This window comes from Amblyomma maculatum, chromosome 1 (genome assembly GCF_055883805.1).
Source record: "Amblyomma maculatum isolate TAMU_Amacu chromosome 1, ASM5588380v1, whole genome shotgun sequence".
NCBI classification, from domain to species: Eukaryota; Metazoa; Arthropoda; class Arachnida; order Ixodida; family Ixodidae; genus Amblyomma; species Amblyomma maculatum.
In genome coordinates, this window is record NC_139344.1 from 102,761,082 (window position 1) to 102,787,630 (window position 26,549).

General features: G+C 43.0%; 1 protein-coding gene across 1 annotated transcript; it reads right to left on the minus strand.

The window, feature by feature from the left end:
* Positions 1–2,709: 2,709 nt before the first annotated feature.
* On the minus strand, positions 2,710–25,494 carry Maf1 (repressor of RNA polymerase III transcription Maf1). The gene is made up of 6 exons (XM_084588687.1): positions 24,930–25,494; positions 22,443–22,592; positions 22,193–22,349; positions 16,525–16,769; positions 7,603–7,689; positions 2,710–3,662 (listed from the first exon to the last, which is right to left on the minus strand). The coding sequence occupies exons 1-6, from the start codon at positions 25,010–25,012 to the stop codon at positions 3,641–3,643; spliced, it is 744 nt and encodes a 247-aa protein (XP_084444813.1). The 5' UTR covers positions 25,013–25,494; the 3' UTR covers positions 2,710–3,640.
* Positions 25,495–26,549: the final 1,055 nt, after the last annotated feature.

A 26,549-nucleotide genomic window follows, 5' to 3' on the forward strand; every position in this document is an offset into this window, starting at 1 on the left:
TGTGTAAGTAGTTGCCTTCAATATTTCCCTTTTTTAGAACCTCTAGCTTGCTAGCGCTAGCACTATTTTGCAGTTCTAGAAGTGACTGATACCTAATTTCAGCTTCACATAATCTGTGAAGACATGAAGCAGGAGAGAAATTTACTTCGGTTGTATAACTGCATAATACATGTAGAGAATGGTGCTAATATTGTGCAGAATGATGCTCAGAATAAACTTAATATTCAAAAGCTAGCAGTCAAGAACGAAGTGCAGCGGCAGTAGTGATAATGTTAAAATCAGGTGAAATACTTTAGTGGGCCAGGAGGAAGTTCTATAGTTGGAGTATGACACCTTTGGAGAAATTTATGAAACGAGTTGCTATGGAAGGTACAATGCAGCAGTGACACAAGGCAGAACTAATTTGGCTTCTGCAGTGGCGACATAGCAGTCAGAGAATCTGCTTCACATGTGGGAGGAGCAGGGTTACATTCCCAGTGCCACATACTTCCCAGTTTTTGAATGAATGAAAGCATTCACGCTGGCTTGATCTGCTTCTCTTGAGTGAACTGCTACCAAGCTGCTCTCGCGATATGGAAACCAAATCTGCAACAGATGAAATCTTTCATGCAGGAAAGAGAGGAGAGCAGTCATGGCAAATCTCTGTTGTTGTCAGACTGCCTAGCTTCCGAGTGTAGGCAGGTGTTGCATGTTCCAATGTTTTGTGTAGTTACCACACCATGTACAAGAGGTGTCCATGTGCAGAGACCCAAGACAGGTAGCACTGCAGTCACATGGGCTTTGCATTAGATGACTGTTGTAAATTGGCATTTACTTCCTGAGCATGGAAGTGAAGGCATGAAAATCAGCATAGTGAATTGGAGACTGTACTGCACTTTCCTTGCACAGGGCCTAAAATGAAAGAATTGATGGCAGTGGAAAGGACAGAGCAGAACCATAAAATTCTAGTGGCAAGCACTACAACTTGCCACTGGCCATTATTATCAGGCTTTGATGAAAAACTCATTGTTGGCTCTGCAATGAAGTATCCAGTTGTGGATAATCAAGTATTGTGAACAAGGTTGGGTCAGTTTGGATGTATTCTATGCACTACAATTCAAGCCGATGCGGTAGAAAACAAATACAATGAGCACCATGTTGCAGGCAAGGTGACCATGTCTCGAGGTTGTCCAGTTATTCCTCCACTTGGGTAAAGACTTGAACTGAGGCTTCATGCTTTGCAAAAAAGGCTTTGAGGAAACAGTTTCAGCCAAGGTGTGTTTAAGTAGTTAGCTCCATGGTTCGGGCACCCAACTGCCAAGCCTAAGAACTTCGGTTCAATCCTAGCCAAGGCAGCTGTGTTTTGATGGTGATGAAATTCGAAGTGTTCGTGTGTAGAGGTGAAATTGTATAGCAGCTTTTTCTTTTTTTTTTTTTTCTTTTTTTTTTTTTGTAGCGCTTGGTTTTCTTAATTAAGCTGAAGTTGCCATCAGATTGGGAAATTCCTTCTGGTGGATAGCCAGGTTGACACCAGTTCCTTGCAATTTTTGATGTGCGATTTATCTAGGTGCACCTTACTGATAATCTTTTTCTTTCTGCGGATTATTCTGATGCGATTCATTATGTGCTCCAGGCACTTAATGGAAAAAGCACTGAAATCAGAGCACGCAAACAAAAGTTGCTTCACTTGCAAAATCCAAGATAAAAAAAAGGTGAAATTTCATTTCACCCACACCCAATTCCAAGGATGGGTGCTGCCAGTCGGACCACACCTTGCACTGTCCTTTCTCCCATCACTTTCTTCCTACTGTTGCCTTGATATCTTTTTATTTCACTGGCACAGCTCAGGTGCTTCTGTGTCCAACAGCAGATGCTGCAGTGGGCAGAACTCTTCTTTCCTATTTTCATCATTACTTTAATAAAACCACATACTACTATTCGTGCAGAAGCTGGTATGCAATTGTTGCCTTGCCTTACAGCTCTAAATCTTTCTAAAGAGAACTCTTGTCCTCACTTTAAAAGACTTTCTAGATTTAAGGAAGCAGCAATGTTACTTTTGGCAATGACTACATGGTGCACATCATGCACGTGCACAGTGCACTCACTTTCAAGCTCCATGAGACCCTTTGGCTTTTTAGTTTGGGAGGTTTAACGTCCCAAAGCAACTCAGGCTATGAGGTACGCCATTGTGGAGGGCTCCGGAAATTTCGGCCATCTGGGGTATTTTAACGTGCACTGACATTGCACAGCACACGGGCGCCTTGCCGGCGGTCGCTGCAGCCGGGATTCGATCCCGCTTTCTTGGGCACAGTAGTCCAGCACCCTAACTACTGCACCACCATGACGGGTCTTTGGCTTTTTGTACACTGAAACTTTGCGACACAATACCAAAAGCCAGTCAGTCACCTTTTAATATTAATACCCACCACAGTGGCTTGGCGGCTATGGCATTCAGCTGTTACGCAAATTAAAATATCCCCAGGTGGCTTAAATTAATCCAGAGCCCTCCAATATGGTAGTTACAGTGTCCCTCATAGCCCATGCATCACTTTGGAACATTAAATCATATATTACAGTTTTAAGTCTCCTTGGGTGTTGTAGCACCACCATTGCAAGGTTTACCCTGCAATTTGTAATTTACTTTTCAATCCTTTACGTAAGCTTCATATCGCAGACTGCTTGAACTATACAGCACATTTCTATGTCGACATGCAAAGCAACAAACACAGCAAGATTTCAATCTTTTATTTCACTCAGTGTTAAATAATGTATAATAACTGCACACACCCTGCTACCCACCCACAGAAATAATGCAGAAAATATGCTGTGGCAAATGCTGCCTCTGCCACGGAGTCAATGATTAAAAAATAAATTGTGCTTTGCTACTGTTTGTACTGCCTATGTGTACAAGCAGAGAACATGTCACTGGGCTACATGGGAAAAAAACGAAATGGCTTCTTTATAAACAGCGACTTTCAACACTCATCATTTTCTAAGATAACTGCAGCCATATGCATACACATAAAGAGGAGCCAATCCAGAATGTAATTTCATGTGCAGCCATAAGTGGAAGGCTCAAAACATGAAGTACATTGGAAAGTGAAAAATAAATGAGCCAGAGCAAACAGCATCGAAACTGTGTGAACAAAACAAATAGCTGGCTGCACTTTAGTCAGTATATTATTGCTCAGGTATTATATGCAAAAAAATAATGAACACAAAATGCTAAACACACTGAAATTCAGCAATTTTTTTTCCTCTGGTCAAGCAGCCCTTGCACAACAGGACGGCATATTCCGCCCATGTAAACTGTACAAGTAAACAAAGGCAAAACGCAGGCTTGAAGCAGGAGAACTGTAACACTAAGGTACAGTTAGCTTCAATGCAGGTACTATGTGTGACACTACACATAAAAGTTCTTGGCTAAAATATTAGGCTGTACAGTTTAAAATTTGTGCGTGTGTGATGTGGTACACAACATACCTTTATTTATGTACAAATTTTTAAAAGTACCAGGTGAGTCACCAATTATGACTTGTGCGTACAAGTGGAAAATGCAGAGAATGAACATGTGCAAGAACGGACGGGAGATTCTGATGATGTGCGTGGTCTGAGTTGCATGAGTGCAGCTGCTGTGATTTTCGAAGCTTGAGGGGCCTTCTCAAAATGCCTCTTGAGTGGCTCTGCAGAGAAGTTTGCATAAGCACTGTTCAGGACAAACTGTTAGACCAAGCTTAATGTCAATAGAAATCTTGGCACATGGGAAGCAGATGTCGGCTGCTCCCAACAAGTGCTGTACCCAAAAAGCATATCGCCCATGTAGGCACTGCAACGCATTGCTTCATACCACTATTATGCTTCAATGCGCTTGCTCATAGCATGATCTGATTTGTAACTAAGCTGTGCTCAAAGTACAAATGCGTGTGGTAGCAGCTGCTTTGCATGCAGCTGCTACCAGTTAAGTAAATCCACAGGGCTTCTGTTTAGTTTGGTTGCACTTGCTGCACTAGTTCAAGGAAGTGCTGCACCTTTGTGCTTGCTTTTCCAGTGCCACAAGCACTCCTGCACTTCTGTACTAATTTTGCACGGATACAGTCATCCACACACCTGTGCAAAGCATTTGAATGGTGGTGGTGGTGGTGACAAACATTTATTCTTTTATACAAGGAGGTGTTTGGACCGGGGCTCTATTGGCCCAGGCTCTCACAAATCTAGGTGGAGCTTCTATTCCGGAGCCCCAATGGCGTCTAACGCCACTCGCGCCCTGGTGACCAAGGTCCGCTGGGACTGTAGGTCATGGCAGCTGAGCAGCGCCACCTCCCAGGCCTCCCTAAAAGGGTGGGTAATGAAGGATTGGGAACGGTGGGGATTGAATGGACAGGCCCAGCCATATGGAAAAAGTCTGAGAAGTCTCTCCAAATGGTGCCCCAGAGAGTACACTTGCGGCATTTACAAATAGCATAAGGCTCGAAGCAAGATCTTGCTGCGCATGCATATTCCCGTGGGTGATGCTTAAACTGCTCAAGACGTAGCTATATCGGACCCAACGGCAGCGGCAACTGTCATAAATGCATAATGGAGAGCGCTGCTCATGTGCTCTAGACAGGTGTGTGGACAGCTGTACATGCATAGCACGAGTTCTTGGCTGGCCTGCACTTGCCAAAGCAGAAGTATAGCTGAGTCACAGCCATGCGTATGTCGAGGATGATATATTGCCTTAATTACCCAGCGGCAAATTTAAAATAAAAAAGGGGCATTCATGGCATCAGGATTGTTACCTAGTCTAGTCAAGCACCAGTGCATACTCATAATTCGTTTATGTACCACACTTATGCGTACAGGACTTTAAATAAAATGTGAGGAGAGGAGTTCAACACCAAATGAAAGTAACTAACTCAGCCTGTTTAAGGCTGCAAGTAAAGGCACAAAAGTAGGGGATTAGTCAATACTGTTTTTAGAGGCAATACTTCAGAAATGCATACACCATCATGCCTCTGCGGCGTAAATGCACACGACTTCCAACACTGTACTACTGCTTCATGTTTTGTCTAGCATGTGCTTTCCTTTCCTCTTTTTCCTAACTCCACTTAACTCTTCCCGTGCCTTTTCTCAACAGCTCACACTGCTTTTTTCCATGTTCATAGCTACACTCTCCCTTGTCCGTGCCACGCAGCCCTCAAGGTCATCGAGAAGATGGCTTATTCTACCAGTTTGCAAGCATTGTGGTGAAGTTGCAGTAGCTGTCTTGACTGGCGAAAAAACATATCGCGTTAAATTTGCACCTTGATTCTGAATTTAACTTAATGCGAGATGCATTTTGATATCAAGACAGAGGGGGAAAAAAATTCCCCTATATGTTGGTAATGCTGATACATGCAGTAACTTTATTCAGAAAACAGTGTCCCAGGGCTGATCGGTAGAAATTTGTCATGACTCGCTGGATGAAATTTCTCCGCGCGGGTCTGGCCATGAGTGCTCGTTGATGTAGGCAACATGCTATCGGCTGCAATTTGGTGGCAACGGCAAGGAAAGTAGACACTAAGGCCTGTAGTCACTAATTCATTTTTGAAACAGCAGCATCAAGTTGCACTTGAACTTCCTAAACTAGTGCTCCACAGCAGCACTTCATAGGAAAGACAACCTTGGCAAGAGGGTGCTACGTTGCCCTGTGCACCAGCACCCACCGTGGGGAGACCGGAAAGACATTTGTTGCGTGCAACCCTGTCACCTGCTCTGTGGAGCGTTTGAGGGCTATTTATGTGCGCACTATGTATGACCTTTTTTCTTGCCAAGTTCTTGGCACCATCACGTTCCAAGAAAAGGAGAAAATGCCCATGATTGAATTTCAGTGTGCTTTAAAAAAATATCCTATTTCAAGAGCTATTTCTGCACTGTCAATCATTCTCTCATATATGGTCCTGTTTCCAGAGCTCAAAAGCTGCAGATTTGCTAGAGCAGACAACTGAACTAGGGATTGAACAGGGCAGCTGTGGAACTACAAAGATGAAGGTTTCCATGGATAACTGTCTTTGCATGCATCAAAAGTCATCAGGCACATCCTCGATGTGTGCCTCATGGAGACAGAAAATTGCCAAAAGGAACCATTCAGTCAGAAAACCAGCGCTAGCATCATGGAGCAAGTTCCAATTCGGGTTCCTTATAGGACTAGTACAGTGAGCATAGCCTAATCAACCAAACCCTGTACTGTCAAACAACGAAGCTCAAGAAGGAGAAACACCTGATTTGGTTGGCACACTTGTCAATTCACATCGTTAGCTATTAGCAGACCCAGAGCCTGTAACTCATCCACTGCTTTTCCGACATTAGCAAGCTGAGATGGCAAATTCATGGACAGCACACAGCCTTTGCACCAGCACCACGGTATAGCTCCAGAATGCATGAATTATATGACCTAACTTATCCTTTATCAAAGCAATTCCGAGGCAATACAGTACAAACTAGTTGATACGTTCCTGGTTCATACTATTTCCCATTTCATAGGCTCAAAATCGCGGACAGTAAAATATCTCCCATAGATTTTACATTAGTTTTCTACTAGTTAATATGTTCCCGAATAATACTATTTCCCAGTCACTATGTTCAAAATTTTGACAAACAGTGGTCATATAACACATCTGGAGATCAACCGGACATGGCCTAATGTGCGAGATGGCCAAACCTAAGGTCTCTCGATATAAAAGCAGTTTTGGCGTTCACCCGCTACGGTTGCTTTCCTGGGTCAGTATTCTGAGTTTGCGTCATTTCCAAAAGTGTCATTACCTCCCTGACCTCGAGTCATCTGATTGGTGGAAACAATGGAAGTAACATCCAGTTCCAGAGTTTCCACCAATCACATGAGCCAAGGTCAGGGAGATGACACTTATGAAAATGATGCAAACTAGGAATGCATACCTCGCAGTTTCCACTGGAAATGGAAGTGGTAGTGACACCCAATTCCGGTGTTTCCACCAATTAAATGACTCACGGCCAGGGAGATAATGATACTTATGAAAACGATGCAAACTCTGAATACGGACCCTGCAGTACCTAGGTGATAAGGGGTGAAGCATCAAAGAAGGACAATGAGGCAACATACGAGGTGCTCGTTCCCGCGGAAACATAACTTCATGGGGAGAAACACTGTGGCTTCCCTCAGGAACATAGAGGTGAACCATTTTATAACTACAACTATGCGTTTACATACGAGCGGGTCGGGCTTGAGGGACGCAGCATGGGCGAAAATGCGGCACCTGCAAGCCACCACGATAGCTTCTCCACATGTCATTGGTGTAAGGGCAAAGCATTTGGAAGCAACCAAAGAAACAATCCTGGCTTGTCACTGTCGTCTACAAACTGGATTTATTACATCTCTTCCATGCCTAGGACAACGCAAATACGGACTAAATTCGGCGAGGAAAAAGGAGCTTCTTGATGTCAAGAAATGCTAATCTACATAATCTACACTTTTATGCAGTGAAATGTCAACTTAAATGTCTTTGTACCTCATTCTGCAGTTTTCAAAATCAGGCAGTTTGGCTAATACGTTTTTTCCTACATTTGAAAAATGTATCAACATGGTTTTACTGTACTTCACTAATAACTAAGTGGAGCAGTAAACCTAACCTGTTGGGATCGTCCACAGACTCTTCTTCCAGCTCCATGTTCATCTCCTGCTGCAGATCGTCACAACCATACTCAAAGCTGTTGGCGCTGTAAAAGAAAAAAATCAATAATGTTTGTCTCCTGAAAAGGTAGTCAGCTATATATAGAGTAATCCAGCAATGGCTAAAGCTCAAATATTCATGGGGAAGAAAGTTAACAGATAAGCAGAAGTACACTAGCAGACAAATTAAACAATTGATGGTTTGTGGGGTTTAATGTCCCAAAATGACTCAAGCCATGAGAGATGCCAAATAAACAATTGAAGTTTTCTCTCAGCATAACCTGGAATTGCAGTTGTATGCAATTAGCTGTTGATTTTTCCCCTTTATTTAAAAGAAATGCAAGCACGCGCTCCCTCACATACTCTGTAAACATATTGTGCTGCAAGGTGTACAGCCTCTGTCAAAAACACACAGCCAAGGGTTTTGTTTTTAACAAGTATAAGAGCTCTTGTATGATATCTATGGAAGTACCAAGTTTCAGAGGGGTGAGGAGGAGAGTTCCTTGCACCAAACATAGACCTGGAACCCTGGTGATGCATTATGCACCACACAGAAAGGGTCAGAGACAAACAGTGGCCTGTATATTTCGGTAATAGGCATATATATTCTGTACAGGGCCGTCCACTCTTAGTGCAAACATGTGAGGTCTCTTTAAAGCGCCAATACATATGCCACAGTTGTGCATTGAGCCAAGTGGCAGGCCATGCAAAGCACTGCCTCTAGCTCCCTCCACTGCCAGCAACACTTCGCTTCAATGTGTGGCCGCACAATGATGCTTTAAGGAGACCTCACATGTTCGCACTAAACATGGACCACCCTGTACACCTTGCAAAAATCAATATTCAAGAAATTCCTCGTGCCCGTACGTGAGCACCTTAACACACTTGAAAACAATTAATGGGGACCTTGGTCTGGGCTAGTTAGTTCATAGTTTTTACAAATTAGAACAGTGCAACGAAACAGGACACAAGAAGAAAACGCACAAGACATGTCCTTTCTGTCTTGTGTGTTGTCTTCTTTTTGTGTCCTGTTTCATTACAGTGTTCCAATTTATAAAAATTAATAACACTTGTTGAAGAGTTCAATTATAATTTCTTATAACTGCCTATTCAAGGAACCACTCACTCCCATATGGGAGCAAAGTTATTTGTAAAACCACTACACGTCATAATCATGCGTTTCTAAAAGCACCTTTCTATACCACCTTAAAGTCAGCTTACACTGTGATGCACAAGCTGACATTGTGACATGCAAGTTGACAGTAGCACATTGCCACTCCTTCACCCTTGAGGAGGACTGCATTGTGGTTGTGTACAGAAGTGGGAAACAAACTTTAGAAGTAATTTTACGTGTGTACAAAAAAAAATGTAAAAAAAAAAAAAACAGCCGTTGATTCACGTTAACTTGGACAATTATCATTGGCAAACAACTGCAGATTTTTGGCAGTATAAATGCATGCAGTGCAGTTGAGAACCATGGTGTGATGTATGCACAGCAGCACCGGAGAGTTGCAGCCCAGACCATGGCATAAAATAGACAGGAGGGATGACGGCTTGTTAGTGCAGGCAATAAGTGCTTCACTGGGTTCCAGCTTCTTTGTGCATTACACAGATATCAATTAAATCAGCACTTTGACCAAAGTCACTGATTAACCAGTGACACTGGCCTGCCTCATTGGCCACATTTCAGTGTTCTCAGCAGTGCTCTCCCCCTTCTCAGTGTTGGTCAATATCTGCCGCAAGACACCAATCAACATTCTCAGGCCTATCACTCACACAGGCATTTCGTTTTGTCGCAACATCACCAAGGAGTGGTTGAACTAATCATGACAATAAGAACAGTGAAAAAAGGGGGAAAGTGTACACAACACGCACATCGGCAAGAGGAGTGGAGTAGAGGAGGAACGCACAGGGCAACAGCGAGTGCGTGATGTCTGTGCTGCACTGGCTGGCCTGTGTTGAATGCATGGCAACGCACTTATGTAAGTGTTCCTGTAACCTACATCTGTGGTCCAGGCTGTGGGCTGGTGCACAGGGTGTAGAGAACCACATAAAAATCAAGTAAAGTTTTCCACACTGTGGTGTCCTTTTGTTTTCAAGCAAATCAGAGACCCATTTTGAGTGAAAATGGCCTCGTCAACATTAAAATGGAGTAATCTGTCAATACAAGCCAATATTAATTAGCGCTATTCTAGACATTGACCATAATCTTGTGAAACACGATCATGTGGCTATGATCTTTCGATATATATTTTGGCGTACCTTGAGCTACAAAGAAAGTGATAAAGCTGTACCTTTTAGTCTCAACTTTTGCAAATGCCCGGCTTCCTTTCTTTTTTCAAGTTCAACACTGAGCCTGACAATGTCTACTGCCTTTTCCTTAACAGTCATCCTCTGACTGTAGAATTTATTATACAGTCAGGCCATCACCACTAACTGCTGCTTTTCAGCATAAGCATCTGCTGAAGCATATATGGCAAAATATGCTTCCAATTTTACGTTTTTCCCCTCACTTCTCCAATTAGACGTTTTTTATGTATCTTCCACTATGCACTCTCAGCCTCCTACTTTTTTGCTTCTTTTTAGCTCCCAAAAAGGTATGGTACTTGCACATGCCATAGACATACAAAATTCCTTTTTTTTTTTTTTTTTTTAATCTGGAAACTGAAAGCCCGCAACAATATAGTACAAACTGCTATGAACTCTGAGAGATATCTTTTATATTTTCCGTGGCAACTTGCCAATTCATGCCGATTCCCTGCTCCATGTTTCCCTGCTCATGGCTGAAAATGAGCAACCGTTTTAACAAATATTTTCCAGAGTTGTATGTAGGATGAACTTATCTTCAGCAATTCATAATCACTCACCAAGTAGGGGTAGATTTTGCCACAACTACATAGATGCAGTGCCACCACTTTCGGAACGGCCGGGACAAGTTTGCTGTTTTTACAAGTCTCATACATCATTCAGATATCATTAAATAACCGTAGGCAATTGTTTATGTCACCACCGATACAGCATCATCAAGATGAACAGCTACACTTTTCACTTTTATCAAATCACATAGCAGTTGAAGAAACTGAAAGTGCACAAACGCAATGAAATGAAAAGCATGTGCTCAAGAAGACAGTTACTAAACAATGCTTCCAGAGCCGTCTGGTAGCATAGCTACACTCTTCGCTCTGATCAATTCAGAAAGTAATTGGAGAAATTGACAGTGCCCCAACAAACAACGAAATGCATATGATCAGGGAGATACAGTCTAGCCCGATTATAGTGAAATCACTTATATAAATAGCGGTTATAATTAAGGAAGCTCAATTTCCCATTCCAATTTTCGCATTTTAGATCAAATATGGGTTCAGTTTTAGCGAAGTTAATAAAAGCCCATCTCCAGATACAGGCCGGTTTTAGCGAAGTAAATAAAACCTCGTCAGCGGATACAGTGAAGAGATTTTGTACCGAATAAGAAATATTATATCAATTTGAACATTTTATACATTTTAGGCAAAATTTCATAACACAATAAGGGCAAAACTCTGCAGATGGCCATATTAATGTCGTCTGAACTCCTGCAAAGCAAAAGGCTGCTTCACTGCATTGCTTGGCTCGCTGTCTTCATATTGCGCTGACCTGTGCCCCTGTTGAATATTTGCACAAGGCATTGGAAGCGCAAGGAGGAAAAGAAGACGACGAGGTTGGATGAGGGCACACGAAGGGAACTGAGCACTATATATTGGCAGTTGTAATTAAACGCAGTTAGCCACGGCATGTGTGCCTTCCCTCTACATTTTTTAATGAACCCCAAACCCGGCCGAAACCCAAGAAGAACCCTACCGGAGAAGAAGGTCTTAGCAACACAACAAGCACAACATGATCATGTAAAAGCCAGGTGTGAAAAGCCCACTTTGCACACCCAGCTTTTCAATGAAGCAAAAGAATGCATCAAATGGGACAATGGGGATCTTCTTGCCTTGAAACTATATCATGAATGCCTGCAGACATGCAATAGTGGCTTGTACAAGCTCAATCAAAAGCTTGAGGCTTTACTTCCCGACGATGATGCGGGAGAAGATTTCGCATCTGTCCACCAGTTTGAGGACACTGCCACAGAGACATTGGCACTCCTCTGCCTTCAGACTGAGGCCCTTCAAACACCCACTCCTGCTGTGGGCAGACATTTCATCAATATGTACAGCTGTACAGCTCCCTACAGCAGCTGCATCCTCCTCAATGAAAGGAGATTTCCAGTGCTTCTGCAGATGAGAATATGACTCAGCGCAAGGCTGGGGGAAAAGACTGGCTGATGGCGACAGACACTTTCCACCGCAGCCCAGCTCACGATGACAGGAAAGTGCACCTCACACTGGAAAAACAATACTTCCATACAGCAGTTATTCTCTGGACATGTGAAAGGCTCTACCTATGAGAAAAGTTATGACAATGCCCTGCAGTGTAAAAGAAGACGTCCAATCATTCCAGAACGCGCCAAACAAACCTATTTTAGCTGCAGTCCGAAGGATCCCTTTGAAACCTGGACCTCTCCGGCATCAAAGCCATGCGAACCAGGGCCCACATGCAACATAATGCTGCTGTGACATGTTTGCTTCCTTCCGTTAGCCCAGAAGCCTACACAATTTGTTATGTTTACCTTGCTGGTTGTGTTCTTACTTGTTCTGGATCAAAATTAAGTTGGAGTAATAGTATCTGCAATAAAGTCATGTATTACATTTATGAAAAAAAAAAAAATATCTATATTATATATCTCCACACAGTGTGACAACATTAACCGTCACAACCATAATTTCCAAATGACCCTTATTTCTACTGTGTGACAGCACACACTTAGTGACATTCATTCAAGGAAAGTGCGCTTCACGAAAGCCACTACATTTGTCGCGTGACGGGAGTATCAGATATGCTTGCACATGAATTCTTGCAAGCCCTACACCCAGCATTAGCATTGCAAGCTTGAAGTGATTTTTCAAGAAACTTTAGAAAAATTGATCACTCAAAATTCCAAGGATTTCAAGAAGTATTTCTTTTGAATTCTTTTTTTTCTTCAATGCTTGCATCACCTAATGTGTTTAAAGGGACCCTGATGATGCACCCCCCACCCTCCCTTCTTTTGCTCAAAACAAAAAATTACCCTGGGCCCCCTCCTGAAACAAAATCCTGGCTGCATGCCTTCTTTGAACCTTTGAGCCTTCTTTGAGCATGTTCTTGAGGCTGGTACGAGGGCGGGCATACAGAATTTTTTCTTATATTTTAGTGCTGCCATGTCCTTGCAGCACAAATAATACTCTCAACATTTTGAAACCTGGATCTGTGATGTGTAAAGATGAAAAATAGTGCCATGCCAGGACTGCAAAAAGGACAGGGCAGTACACTTGATTAAAATTATTAGGCAGTTGTTTCATTGCTTCTTAGGCTGATGTGAAAGCAAGTGAGGTCTCCTGCCCTCACCTCTCCTGCCTGAAAACAAATGAAGAAATTGCCAAATTTGTCTCGTCTATGAACTGTTCTGCCACATCCTCATTACAGCCCAACTTGCCACCATCTGACTTGCATCTTTGTGCTTAGCAGATCCATATTTAAGAATGATGAGAACGTCATTCACGCCATGAGGACATGGCTGCACCAGAAGAGAAAACGCTGGTACAACGAAGGCATGCCCTCGTCCACCGGTGGCGCAAGCCAAACAAGTTAACGGAGGTTACACCGAGAAGTAATATAGGCTCATAAGATATGTTCTTTGTGAATTTCTTAAACTTTAAATGCATCTTTCAAGAAAAAAAAAATATTTGGACATCGCTTGTATGTACTGTACATGTACAGTCGTGAGCAAAAGTGGTATACAACACGCAGCCTATGGCGGAGCTTGGGATAACTGCACCGAAATGCTATCTAGCAACAGTGACAGGGACACATGCATGTTGATAAAACGGGGCACCTCCACGATTGTCTCGATCCCAGAAAGCTGTTGCTAAATGGCCTTACAATGCAGTTTTCCCGAGCTCTGCCACCGGCTGCGTGTTGTATACCACCTTTGCCCGCGACTATACATCCATATCACAAATATTATTTTCTAACCCCCATGGCCTTTATTTAATAAAAGACTTTCAACTGAACAACTCTTCCACCTATACACATTTTACAAGGGGGTGAAGGACACTGCAATATTCAGTGCTGGGCTGCTCTCATAGCCAGGAAAGAGTTCATGACTGCCCATCTTAACAGCCCAGTCAAACCGGTTTCTCTGGGAGTCGTGAAATGGTCTATACGCACAAAAAACTAACTCTAATCAAAGCAGGAAGAATGTTGGACTTAAGATGTTACAGACAAGAGAATTTTAGCTCTTTTGGGACCGCCCCATAGACCACTATTCATACTATATGAATTATAGTTTTTGACATGCTGTTCAACACGAATACCCCCATTTAGGCAGACAGTATAACAACTGTAGTTTCGTTTGATTCACTTTTCTTTTCTGTAGGCAGCGATGCAGAATATTTATTCAGAGTGGAGTGGTCTCAAGCGTCACCAAGAATGGTGTCAAGCTCTTCAGATGACGAGGCAAATATCCACCTGGAATTTTACCTAGGGGACCAAGCAAAGCCTACTTTCAACTTCAGCCCTCTCTTGAGCAGTAACGCTTCCTCACTTTGCATACCCGCTGTTTTGTTTCCATTCGCTAGGGTGCCTGCAGCCTATGTTTCAGCAACAAGGGAAGCTCAAGCATGTTAGGTGGTTCCTCCTGAACTTCAACAAGTGGGTAACTCTTTCAGTAATAAGTGGGCTTTGAGTACCTAGTTTTCAGAGAACAGTTCCTAAAGCAAATTTTCAATTTTGATGCCAAATTACACTCCACTCACTCCTCCACTTGCTACAAAGCGTGTTGCAAAACGCACCAGCCATAAATTGCAAAAAGCTTGAAAATATAAAAAATATATGCTGCACTAGAAGCAGAGGAATACAGAGCTGAAAACGAACGTTTTTATCAATTTCACAATGTTGTTATAAAGAACGGTACACCCTTCACCACATAATATATTAGTTCCTTTGTAAGAGAATTATTCGGCTCTGAAATGTTCAGCGCCAGATGCTGAAGAATGAGGACGACAACCATGTTCAACGCCTGACAGTCAGAAAAAACAATGACGACAAAACTCGCTCCGACGCTCGCGCGTGTGCTGACATAAGCTCTATGGCTAATCGCCAAACGTTCCCTTGACTGTTTACGGCGTAGCGCCCTGTGCAAGGTCTGGTGGAGGTAACAGCAATCCCCTCAACCTGGAGCTCCGCAGCCGAGCGTTGCCTACCACTTCCGCAATGCCTGAGACCGCCAACCAACCGCCAACCCCACCCCCTCCATCGCCTGTCATCTGTTCCGGCGCACCGCGGCAGCGTGACCCAGCCATTCTCAGCGGCACTGATGACACTGATGTGGAAGACTGGTTGGCATCGTATGAACGCGTACTTACAACAATTGGGACGACACCGTCAAGCTCACAAATGTTATCTTTTATTTGAGCGACGTTGCCAATGTATGGTTTCGCAACCATGAAACTGACATCTCTACCTGGACGGCTCTCAAGACTAGCCTGACCGATGTTTTTGGCCATCCCGCTACACGTAAGCTTCCCGCCGAGCAACACTTGCAAAGTCGGGCACAACAAACCGGCGAAAACTTCACAAGTTACATAGATGATGTTGTCGACCTCTGCAAGTGTGTAAACCCTACCATGAGCAACGCTGATAAGATCAGGCACATTATGCAAGGCATTGACAATGATGCCTTCCAGATGCTCGCCGCCAAAAGCCCACAAACTGTGTCCGATGTTATAAGCTTCTGTCAGAGCTTCGATAAGCTGCGCAAACAGCGCCTTTCCACACGATGTGCTGGCTTCACCTTGGCTTCACCTCATTTCGTTAGTGCACTTGAGAAAATGGGTATTTTAGACTCAAAACAGCCGCCGCAGGATATGTACAGTGGCCACTGCTTCCTAACAACACCAAGAAATCTGCTGATAAGCCTGCAATATCCTTACACCTAAGAAAGGAGACAGTGTAGTGTATTTTGTATGGCCTGAATTATTTTTATTTGGGTGTTTTATTTATATATTCATGCCTTTTTCGACTTTTTGGATGTTCTTTTCAACAAGTTCGCAGCACAATATTTCTCTCAGCACCACATACAAGGTTAAATGAAATGAATTGTATGTATTTGACTGTATAATTGTATATATATGACTGTATAAACAGTATACAATATAGTATTTTAGTATTACAGGGTAGCAGAATCGTATAGATATTTATTTATTCCAATTTTTGCCCTAAGGCCCTTCAGAGTCGCTTGTTTTATTCTATGGTCTGAAAGTTATAAAAAAAAAAAAAAAGAGACGCTTAATACACACAACCCATATTTTCAAAAATGAGAGCAGAGGCATTGTACCACATTTTGTAAAGACTGAATTTTTTTTTATTTTAGTTTCATGCTTTTAAATTCATGTTTTTAAGATTTTTGTATCTTTTTTGCCCAAAAGTTTTCAATAAGGGAATTTTTTCAAACTACATGCAATGCCTGAAGTACATATTACTCAAGTGTGTGTATGAAAGAACATTTATATAGCTAGTGTGCATGTTACACCAGGAATGTTCAAATATAACATTATAAAAGATATTACCCCTCAAAATTGCCTATTTTTTGGTGGTCTCGCAAGAGTTAGAAACATAAGCTACTGAATGCTCAGCCTGTTGATGTATTCAGGCTGAGCAGGCATCAAATAGCACAGCATTCATAAACATTTGAGGTGACGTTCATTCTGACTTCAATGTACATGTGACATGCAGGGGCTTAAGGATATACAGAAGTGTCTTACCTAACTGCACGACAGGTGAAGAAGACGATGCGTTTCAGTCTCCGATTGTAGAAGAAGTAGTTGAAAGACCAAAGGCATCCATCCTCCCCATAAGGATCCGAGGCAAGGTCTGGATTATAGCTGAAGATATCACACTCAGCCAGCGAGATTTCACTGTCCACAGCAGCCCAAAGACGGCCCCGAAGTGCACTATATGCTTGGTTAGCTGTGGCAAACAGGTTGCTGTCTATCGTGTTCATCACCCACTGCAAATCATAATAAAAAAAGTTGTCAATACAAAAAGCCTCTCTCCAAAATGAATGCCATAAGATCACAGAAAGTTATCATTAAGCACCTGTTTTCGGACTATATTGCAGGTGTGTCCCAACTTCTGTTACTACAAAATTATGACTAAAAGAATAACAAGCCTCATTTATCCAAACCAATATGCCTTCATACACCTTTCTTCGAATTATAGTATCTATAATATTCTATACCACCCTGCTAAAATCCCATATGGGACTGCAGTAATATATGAGTCAATAAATAAAACAAAATTTGACTACAAAAGGCCCATGTAAAGCCGCCTTGCAATAACCATTGGCTTGTGCCCGACGGTATGAAGCGATAAGAAGTGTTGGTAGCAGCAGTGATTGAATTGCAAGATACTATTTGCACTGCACCTATACAAATTAAACCGAACACTGGAACCTTTCTTGCATATTTACAATTTTGGCTTAACCAATGTTTGTACAATGGAACTTGTTGTAGCAAACAAAACAGCTGTGAAAATGACAAAGAATAAGCAAAAGGCCATAACATGTCCTTCGCCTTCTGCTCACTCATATATAGCTGGTTTTCATTCACTAAAGCATCTGGCAAGATGGCAGCAGCTATGCACCAGCTATAGAGGAAACTCATATCGGCTGATGGCAATAGTCAAAATTAAAGAAACTTTGCTCTTGGGCACAGCAAACAACTAGAGCAAAACTCATCATCTATGGCATGTTTCAAAGACCCATGACCAGGGTTTGCACATTTTAAGTAAACAAAATTGTAAATTGTGGTTGATGTCCTGAAGCAACGCATTGATTATGAGGAGATGATGCTGTGGCACACTCTGTATTATCTTCCCCATCTGAGGCTCCTTGATGTACACCAACATAACACAGCACATGGCTGCCTTTTGTGTTTCCCCTCCATAGAAATGTAGCCACCATGCCCAGGACTGAATCTTAGTCCTCAACCTATCCACTGAGGTCATTTTTAAAGTGAACAAGCATACTGCTTAGATCAGGAATTCAGGATAGTCAGCAAAATACTAGAGCCATGTGCACTCTCAAAAGTGAGAAAATTCAAACCACACGATTTCTCGCTGCCTACTGACAAAGCCAACTCCCTCATCCTCTACACTGGCATCCCAACCATGCTGAGCTTTGCCATGATATCTCAGTGAACAGCATTTTATTGGTCCTGCATTCCGACTGACATGTGAACAGTGGGTGCAGCCACTATGTTGATATGGCATGAAATGATGTACTCCCTACAACATCATTTCCTCAGTGCACACGGCAACTTGCCATCAGCCTTCCATTTTCAAACAACCAGACATGCACACAAAAACAAGAATGTTGGTTCCTTGTCCAGTTCCGTGTATGCCTCAGCATGATCTGTGTGCTGTGCACTTGCTAGCCTTGCCCTCATTCATATTTTTACAGTTTAGAGTGCTTACGGAAGAACTGCTTTTTTAGGACACTACGGCATAACTTTTTTTCAATACCAATGTGTGTTGCCATGCTCCCTTTATTGCAGCTGCGGTGATAACTGAATTTAGTGCAAAGCATTGAAAAGCATGACGAATGATAATGCAATGCCCCCAAATGCTAGGCGCACACCAGAAGATGTCGAACGTCAATTCATGAGCTAGAGTTTGCGGGATGCAGATTTGCGGTAAACATTTTATTGCCTCGCTAATCGGTCAGCTAGTATTATTCCACTGAATGCAGCACTCACTTCTCCTCACAAATAAATGCTTTTCATTTACCTGCTCCGCAGTGAAATATTTTTCCTGGAACATGCATTCTGAAAACATTTGTCCATGGCTGTATGAGACTCTGTTGACATTATGCAACTGCACTAAGAGTAGCATGATTTGCTGAGGTGGTTTCTTCACTGAATCAGTGCTAGATTCTCGACCCATGTAGAGATGACTCCACATTTCGACTGTTCAGCGTGTGGAGAGCAGTTCTGTTGGTGAATATGCACACAATAACTACAGTTGAACCACAATTCAGCCCCAACTGCCAAAGAATACATGACCTGAGCATTGGCCTTCAACAGACAGTGTACTGTGTTTAGCACGAGACACTGCTGAGTAATTATATCCTCAATTTGAGGCTACTACAGAAAATTAACAACTTTATTCAGCCGTAGCTGAATTCAGGTGCGCTAAAGATGCTTCAGTCACAAATTGGCTGCCAAGTGCAGGCATCGCAAGCTTTACTTCAAAACCTTTCCTGCAGCCAATGTAGACCACACACACTATGTATTCGATTTGTTAAAACTCATTCATTTCAGAGTGATGGCTCTTCTGAGATTGTTCCTCAGTTTCACACTGTCAGCATCATGCAGTAAACCAGGATGTTGCACACAAGCCACAATGATGCACGCTATTTTTTGACGGAAGTGCTGGCAGTAGTGGTTCACACTGAGAACTTAGGAGCCTGCAAATACACTGTTGCACCCAGATGCACTAATGCTCTACACATTTATTTAAAATGCCAGTGAAATACTGTAAAAGGAGCATGATGCAAAAGGTGACGTGTGCCGAGTGTATACACTCGGCACACGTCACCACAGCTTCATTTGCCATATGCATGAGTGTATACACTCATGCATATGGCAAATGAAGCTGTGGGATGTACTGTTGAGCTAGCCAAACCAAGAAAAAAAAAAGAAAAATGAGTCTTGTTGGGTATCTTCATGGATGATTCGATGATGCTGAGAGAGCCAGGGCAAATTCTACAGCCAGCAAGCCCATTTGCACCAAAATAGAAACAAATTGTGACAATATGCAGCTGCCACAGTAGAGACCAAAAGATAGTCAATGAAAGCCGTCACGTGATTCTGCAAGTAGTCCAGCCAATCAAGCAAGAAAATGTGGTGAAATCTTTGTCTCATGACTAATTTTCTTTGTCTTCATCTTAATGTTACCGTTTGAGCACAAGTAAGAGATCAGCATTAAAAAACTGCCTGCTAAAAACAATAAGACAAACAAATGCTCACAAAAGAAAATGAAATAGTAAAAGAAGCACAGAGGGCCTATTCACAAGCAACACAGAACGATTGTGATAAGAGGAGAGGGGGGGGGGGGGGGGGCTCTCCTTGCCACATACTGAAAGCTGAAATACTCAAACTTACAAAATGCAAAGTGGGATTTGACACAGGAATCTGATGTGCTCTACATCAAATCGCTAAACTTGGAGAAGGAGCGAAATTATTCTTGCTGCAGCTGTTCGACCAAACAGGATAGGAGAGGAGAACCTTGAGAAGGGTACAGGAGAAAAGGTGCATGGCAAAAATGGCGTACTGGGACAGCTGCAACTCCCTTGCTATAAGAGGTGTTTTTTTTTCTTCTTTTTTTTTTTTTGTGCTGCAGGGACGATGTGTTACAACTGGCAAGGTATAATTACATTTTTGACTAAAGGGTGGCCATCATCATCATCATCATCATCAGCCTGACTATACCCACTGCAGGGTGAAGGCCTCTCCCATGTTCTTCCAATTAACCCGGTCCTGTGCTAGCTGCATCCACTTGACCCCTGCGCACTTCTTAACCTCATCTGCCCACCCAACTTTCTGCCGCCCCCTGCTACGCTTTCCTTCCCTTGGAATCCAGTTTGTTACCCTAAGCGACCATCGGTCATCTTTTCTTTGCCCTACATGTCCTGCCCATGCCCCTCTCCCTCTCCTCCTCAGATCAAGAAGAGCGTGGCCAAGCACCTTTTAAAGATTATAAATTTAACATTCCAAATATACTTTTCAGTGCAATAATATTCATGGTTATTGCCTCCTAATGATTATGCTTTTAAACGGAACAAGGGCAGCTTCAGCCAAAGAATGCTATTACACAAGCTATCTTTTTTTAAGGTGGGGTCAAAGGCCAATTTTCCAAGCATTTCATCTCTAAGAAATTGAACTTCAGCAGACCAGAAGAAAAAGCATGTACCATTATATAACCGACGAGCACCCAGCAAAACTGCGGACCTTTTCTAATCAGCTCGACGTCACTAATTCAAACCCAGCAGTGGCAGCCACATTAGACGCAAAAATGGTAACATGTCAAGATTTAAAGCTTGAGCCAAAGCTTTCCCAGTGTGAGTCAGCATCTCATCGCTGACTATCACTGACTGTCAGGGACTCATCACTGACAAGGTGCACAATTGCAAAGGCTTGCACTTGTGCATGTCTACGTATGTTCGTGTCTTTCTTCCATGCACTGGGAGCTTTTCTGCATTCCTTAGTTGCGTGGTATCTATGAGTAGCACAACACAAAGAACATGCACAGGCATATATAGACTAGGACAAAAAATTAAAAAAAAAAACTTTTTTTGTATGGCTGTATGCATGAGTGAAAACAAAAGGCGCGGCAGAAAAGTGTGCGTGAGACAAGCAGACAACACGACCGGCATGCTTTATCTACCAGTCAGAGAGACAGATTATAGATGCCTCTTCTGCAGCAACATCAACGCAAAAGGCTGGATGCCAGTGCAGAGGTGTAGAAGAAGTGAAGGTTCGGCTTTCCGAAAGGGAGCGTGGCAGAGCTTTTATTTTAATTTTTGCTGCTTTTCCGAATAGGAATGACCCCAGTATTTCACACAGACTATCTTCGATGCTTTATCTGAGCACTGGGTCCATTTGTTAAAAATGTCCAGCCCCTGGTCTGTGACCCTTTAAAGGACTATAGAAAAATAATTTACTTGCTTTTTTTTTTCTTTCAAATGATGCGTGAGACATTAACATACATGGATCACTGCATAATATTTGCCTACGGCCACTAAATAATTTATAACTGAATTTCTTTCTTAACACTGTTTTGGTTTCATTAGGCGAGAATGGTTGTGACTTGTAGCTGATGTTTAAGTCACATGAAAAAGCCTGCAATATAATCACTTATATAGAGTTTTCTTTAAAACACTTAAGCCAGCCTTCTTGAAGAGCTGAAATATGACATATTAGCAGTTATATTATCATTTTTCTCACTTTAATTTGGGCATAGTGCCTCTGCATAGCAAGAGAAAAGTGAATGATGTGCAAAGGTGTTGCTTTCTGTTGTGTCCTGTGTATTCAGCATCATATTAGAAAACTTTTGTGCTCTGTATCCATAGTGTCCAGCCACTCATTCATTACATATGATGGACCATGTTAAGACATGCGAACCTTAGGAGAGCAGCTACACACCTAGCTGCAAAGAATTAGATTTAGTGTCTTTTACAAGGCATTTTGATCACTTGGCACCAGGTGTCTGTGACTATTGAAAAACACCAGGCAAATCTCATTTTTACAAGGAACATTTTCACATTAATTACTGGTAAGTATCCACTATAATAATCCAAATACCAGAATTGTCTCAGAGAAAAATGCAGCAGCAAATCACTCAAGCGCAACAAACACAGAAGCTGGTCCTCACATCCAAACTGGGCTCACGACTGAACTCGTCACTCTTAGCCTGACTGAAGTCGTAGTCTGGGTGGAAGGATGCATTCAGGGTACCAATCAGGTGAAACAGAGTCTTGCGGCTGATGGTGTCGCATAAGTGACACTCCCCGTCATCACTCTGACTACGGCTGTAAAATAAAAAAAGCAAAATGGTCAATTACAAAGTTATGTCAGATGCAGCACCTGAAATCAAGCTGTGCAAATGGAAGACATTGACTCGCCTGTAAAGCCTGCTTGGGCTTTGAGACATGAGTGCACTTTGTGGCGGTGAAAGTGCCTGCAAATCATTTGGGCCACCACCTGCTTCAGCATTCATGGTCTTGAACAACCGCTTGTCACTCCCCACCATCTTGCAGGAGTAGCTCTCAATCCTGGACAAGGGAATACGACAGTAACTTAAGTACCTTGATCATCTGCAACAGAGAGTGAATTATGCCTGCGAGCATGGCTGTTTTACTGCATGTCCCCAACAGTAATACAACCACACTTCATTACAACTGTACAGAACTGCAGAGGACAGAAAAAAAGAATGGTCATGTTTATTTTGTTCTTAAAGTCCCACACCTAGATCATTAGTTGAACCGTACACTTCATGTGAGTCTACTACAGGCACACCGTCCAAAGACAAGATTTAATGTGACAGTGTTCAAAATAAAAATTTTTACAATTGCCACCAACCCTGCACTTAACAGCAAGGTATATCAAGGCAACCATTTGATGAAACCTGGCCAATTACAAGCCAGTAAACCAAGTTTTATGGAAAACAGTGCTGCTGCAAAACTTGGCTCAAGCATAGCAAAGAAAGTGAGATCAGGCACACAATCATGCCTGCAACGAAACACACAATGTATACTTAAAAAACATCCACAAGCGATATGCGAGTGGGTAGGATATTGTTATGTGGCGGCAAGCAATGACAACAGGAGAACAGAGGACATTGGGCAGCTTGGGCGGGGGTTGCGTGTTCGTGTCCATCGATTCCTTCGGGTCATTCGGGTCTTTCGGATCCTTCGTCTCGGTTCTGATTGGTCTGTCTGTTCTCCTTGTCTTCAGGTCCGGGCTGGGAGCTGGGCGGTGGTAGTTGGTCAGGTTTGGGCTTGAAGGGCTGGGGCAAAGCTGCTCGGCAATGTCCCTGGGCCCTAGGTCGATGGTCCCGGCTTACAGATGGTGTCGATACTCCAAGGCGAGGATGGGGATGACGTACGCCGCACCTCCAACCAAATGTAACGTGGTGGCAAGCGATGACAACAGGAGAACAGAGGACAGAGAGAAGATGCTCGATGGTCATGAGATGACGTTTCAATGAATCTGTGTGCGGGCCTAGCGTGGGCGCTCCTGCCCGCGCCACTGCCCTTTTCTTCCTTCCTCGTCCGTAACAATATAAAGCGTGTTGCACAATTAGAGATGCGCTGTAGAATGCTTCTCCTAACTAAACCATGCGAAATACTTGCAGTTCAAATTTGCACAGAAATGGCATTTTGTCGTTAGTATTTTTTATTACCAAATTTGTTTCGGGTAGTTGCCTGATTAAATTGAAAGAAGTCGAATGTTCTTACTATATGTGGCGGCGACGGCGAAGCAAAAGAAACCATTGCCCCAACGACAACACCGGTGACATCCTCTTGTGCAACAACCTTCCGTCGCCTCTTGTTTTGTTGTGACACAGTTGGGGGAAACAGCAGATGTCGCCTCTGGTGTTAGCGTTGGGGCGATGGTTTCTTTTGCTTCGCCGCCGCCGCATATAGTAAGAACACCTGACTTCTTTTGATTGAATCAGGCAAGTACTCCTAACAAATTTGATATTAAAAACTACTAACAACAAAATGCAATTTCTGTGCGAAATTTGAACTGCGAGGATTCCGCGGTTTAGCTGGGAGAAGCATTCTACAGCGCGCTTCTAATTGTGCAACGAACTGTAGTAAGCGCAGTTCCCACAACAGCGAGCCACTGATGCTGGCCCATGTGTGGCCTGCATCTTATGCGTGGCGGCAAACTAATGTTTATGATATATGCAGACAGCAAAAACCAAATGAGCGCTATGCACGTATGCGGCTACAGCAGAAAAAATGCAACGCGACTGTCAGTGCCAGGCGATCTCTTCTGGCGCGGGTGCCTTGTACTCCTGCGATACGCTTGGTGATGCGCGAGATCCAAGACTAGTGGATCTATGTACAAGTTTCTCGACAAGGACGAAAGCAGCCTGTTACACCAACCACCCTAGAACTGATATGTCGAATGCAGGTTATGCAGCTGATATCTGCATCAATAAACTCTTTAACGCAATAGAATTCCTTCCAGCATAGACACCGTAACTGTGTAAGTATAACATTCTGGCACTTGCAGAATGCTACTTACATTGTGCTTGCAGACTTACTTTTAGTGCGGAGGCAACTTTGAACATAAGCATCTGTATGAACATTTCAACTTGTCAGCTCCAAAGTCAAATTTAACATCAGTGTAGGACTATGACATTCTACAACCCTGCTTTCCTTACTGAGCCCAGCTTGGGACTGCCATCAGCTTAATTATCACCGCTCCCAGGGAAAGAGCGCAAGGGCCAAGCACGCAGACATTTACAGTACTATTATCTTTACAAAGCACTACATACATTAACGGTTTCACGCATATAGCACTAACTTATCTAAAGCTAAACTAAGACTCCTAAACGAAGTTCCAGCCCGAGCAGCATGTGCACATTCAGTACCTACCTGCCAACGATCTTGCAATCACCCGTCTCGAAGCACAACGCAGAGTTGATAGCTTCAAAGCGGCTGCTCTCCAGAAGCTTCATTCTTTACTGAAACAGCGGGTGCGCGTTGTTCAATCGTCACGTCGCAGTCCGAACAGTCCGAACACGAAAAGAAGCCTAGGCAAAACAGTTTTTCACAAATCTTCGCGGCAGTGCAGCTATTCTTCTACTTTTCTTCAGACTCTTCGAGCTTCCAGAACTTGTAGTAAGACCGAAACTCTGAAATTTGGATCTAAGACCAGCAATCATTACTTTTGAAGGACAGCTGATCACTGTTTTCATCTGGACAACAATGGCGTCTTGTTTCGGGTCAACTGCGCTGTCGTCTGAAGCTATGTCACACAGTAGTCCAGGGAAATGATCGAGCTCCAACAACGCGGACAGGAAAACGAACTTGCGCCCCAGCTAGAACACAGCACGTATGGTATCCTTAAATAAAACAAAGCGTAGCTGTTTACGTCTTGGCAACCACAACACCGCGACCGAACGCAACTGAAAATATTTCGATACTCTCGTCACCAGCGCTTGTTTCCAGGTGTCATAATAGAATAGGGCCGTTTTTTTTAACCTACACCAACTACACCGGTGTAGCAAATTGTAAGATCATTTTCACCGTGGTCATTTTTTTTTTAATCTACACCAGCTACACCAGTGTAGAAAAAATTATTTTCTACACTGGTGTAGCTGGTGTAGGTTAAAAAATGGCCCGAGTATGATGTTAAAACAGAAACACGGACAAATAGGAAGACAAACACACATTGAGCTGAACTGATTCATGAAGCACATAGAAAGTGAACAATCAAATGCGTCGGGTGATATAAAATATCACCTTCTCCCTTCCAAAAAAGCCCTTTCGTTCGCATGAAATATTAGGGAAGTGCTGCTCACACGTTTCTTTACCATCTGCTATGCTCACTGCCTCAATAATTTCTCTTGTTTGGTCTCGGTTTCGGCCTATTCCGTCTTTTGGAAGCACGTACGGTTCACACGAACGGTTCACACTTGCCGTCCTGGCAATGGTTAACAAGATTCCCTTCCCTTCTCTGCTCTAAGTTGTTCTTGTGGTTACGGATCCTATCATTTAAACAGCGCCCCGTTTGACCAACGTATGCCTTTCTACATGTCAACGGAATGCTTTTTCGCATGCAACTGCAGGGGCTTTGTTTTTCTCTTTACACCCAGTGACGTACGTTTCTTCCTGGGAAGGTTATTATTCTGCACAACTTTTCAAACTTGTCTGGTGCGGAAAAGACAACCTTTGCTTGCACCTGAGCGCCAATTCTCTTCAAGTTATGCGACAAATTGTGGATGAATGGAATCGTGCACGACTGTCTTTTGCTTTTTCCACCTGGCCGGCCGGCTGCCTTTCGATCACTCTCTGTCATAGAGTTTCTTACTGTTACCTAGCTTGGGAAAGCTGTGCTGCCGTCTATGGGAGTTTACATGGAGTTTCCAGACGGCCAGTTCAGCCAGCCACCATGGACGCTCATTGCTCAAAGCATCATATGGGCCGGAGAGCTACCGAGTCTGACCGAGTGCAGAACTACAACTTTTGGCCAAAACTAATGCAAAGATAAAC

What these genes read in the sequence shown, in the direction of transcription:
- Maf1 (XM_084588687.1), bottom strand. Translation starts at nt 25,012, where the DNA reads ATGAAGCTTCTGGAGAGCAGCCGCTTTGAAGCTATCAACTCTGCGTTG. An exon ending in AGCCCAAGCAGGCTTTACAG is followed by an intron (nt 22,350 to 22,442) that starts GCGAGTCAATGT and finishes TTTATTTTACAG; the next exon opens with CCGTAGTCAGAGTGATGACG. An exon ending in GTCGTGAGCCCAGTTTGGAT is followed by an intron (nt 16,770 to 22,192) that starts GTGAGGACCAGC and finishes TATGATTTGCAG; the next exon opens with TGGGTGATGAACACGATAGA.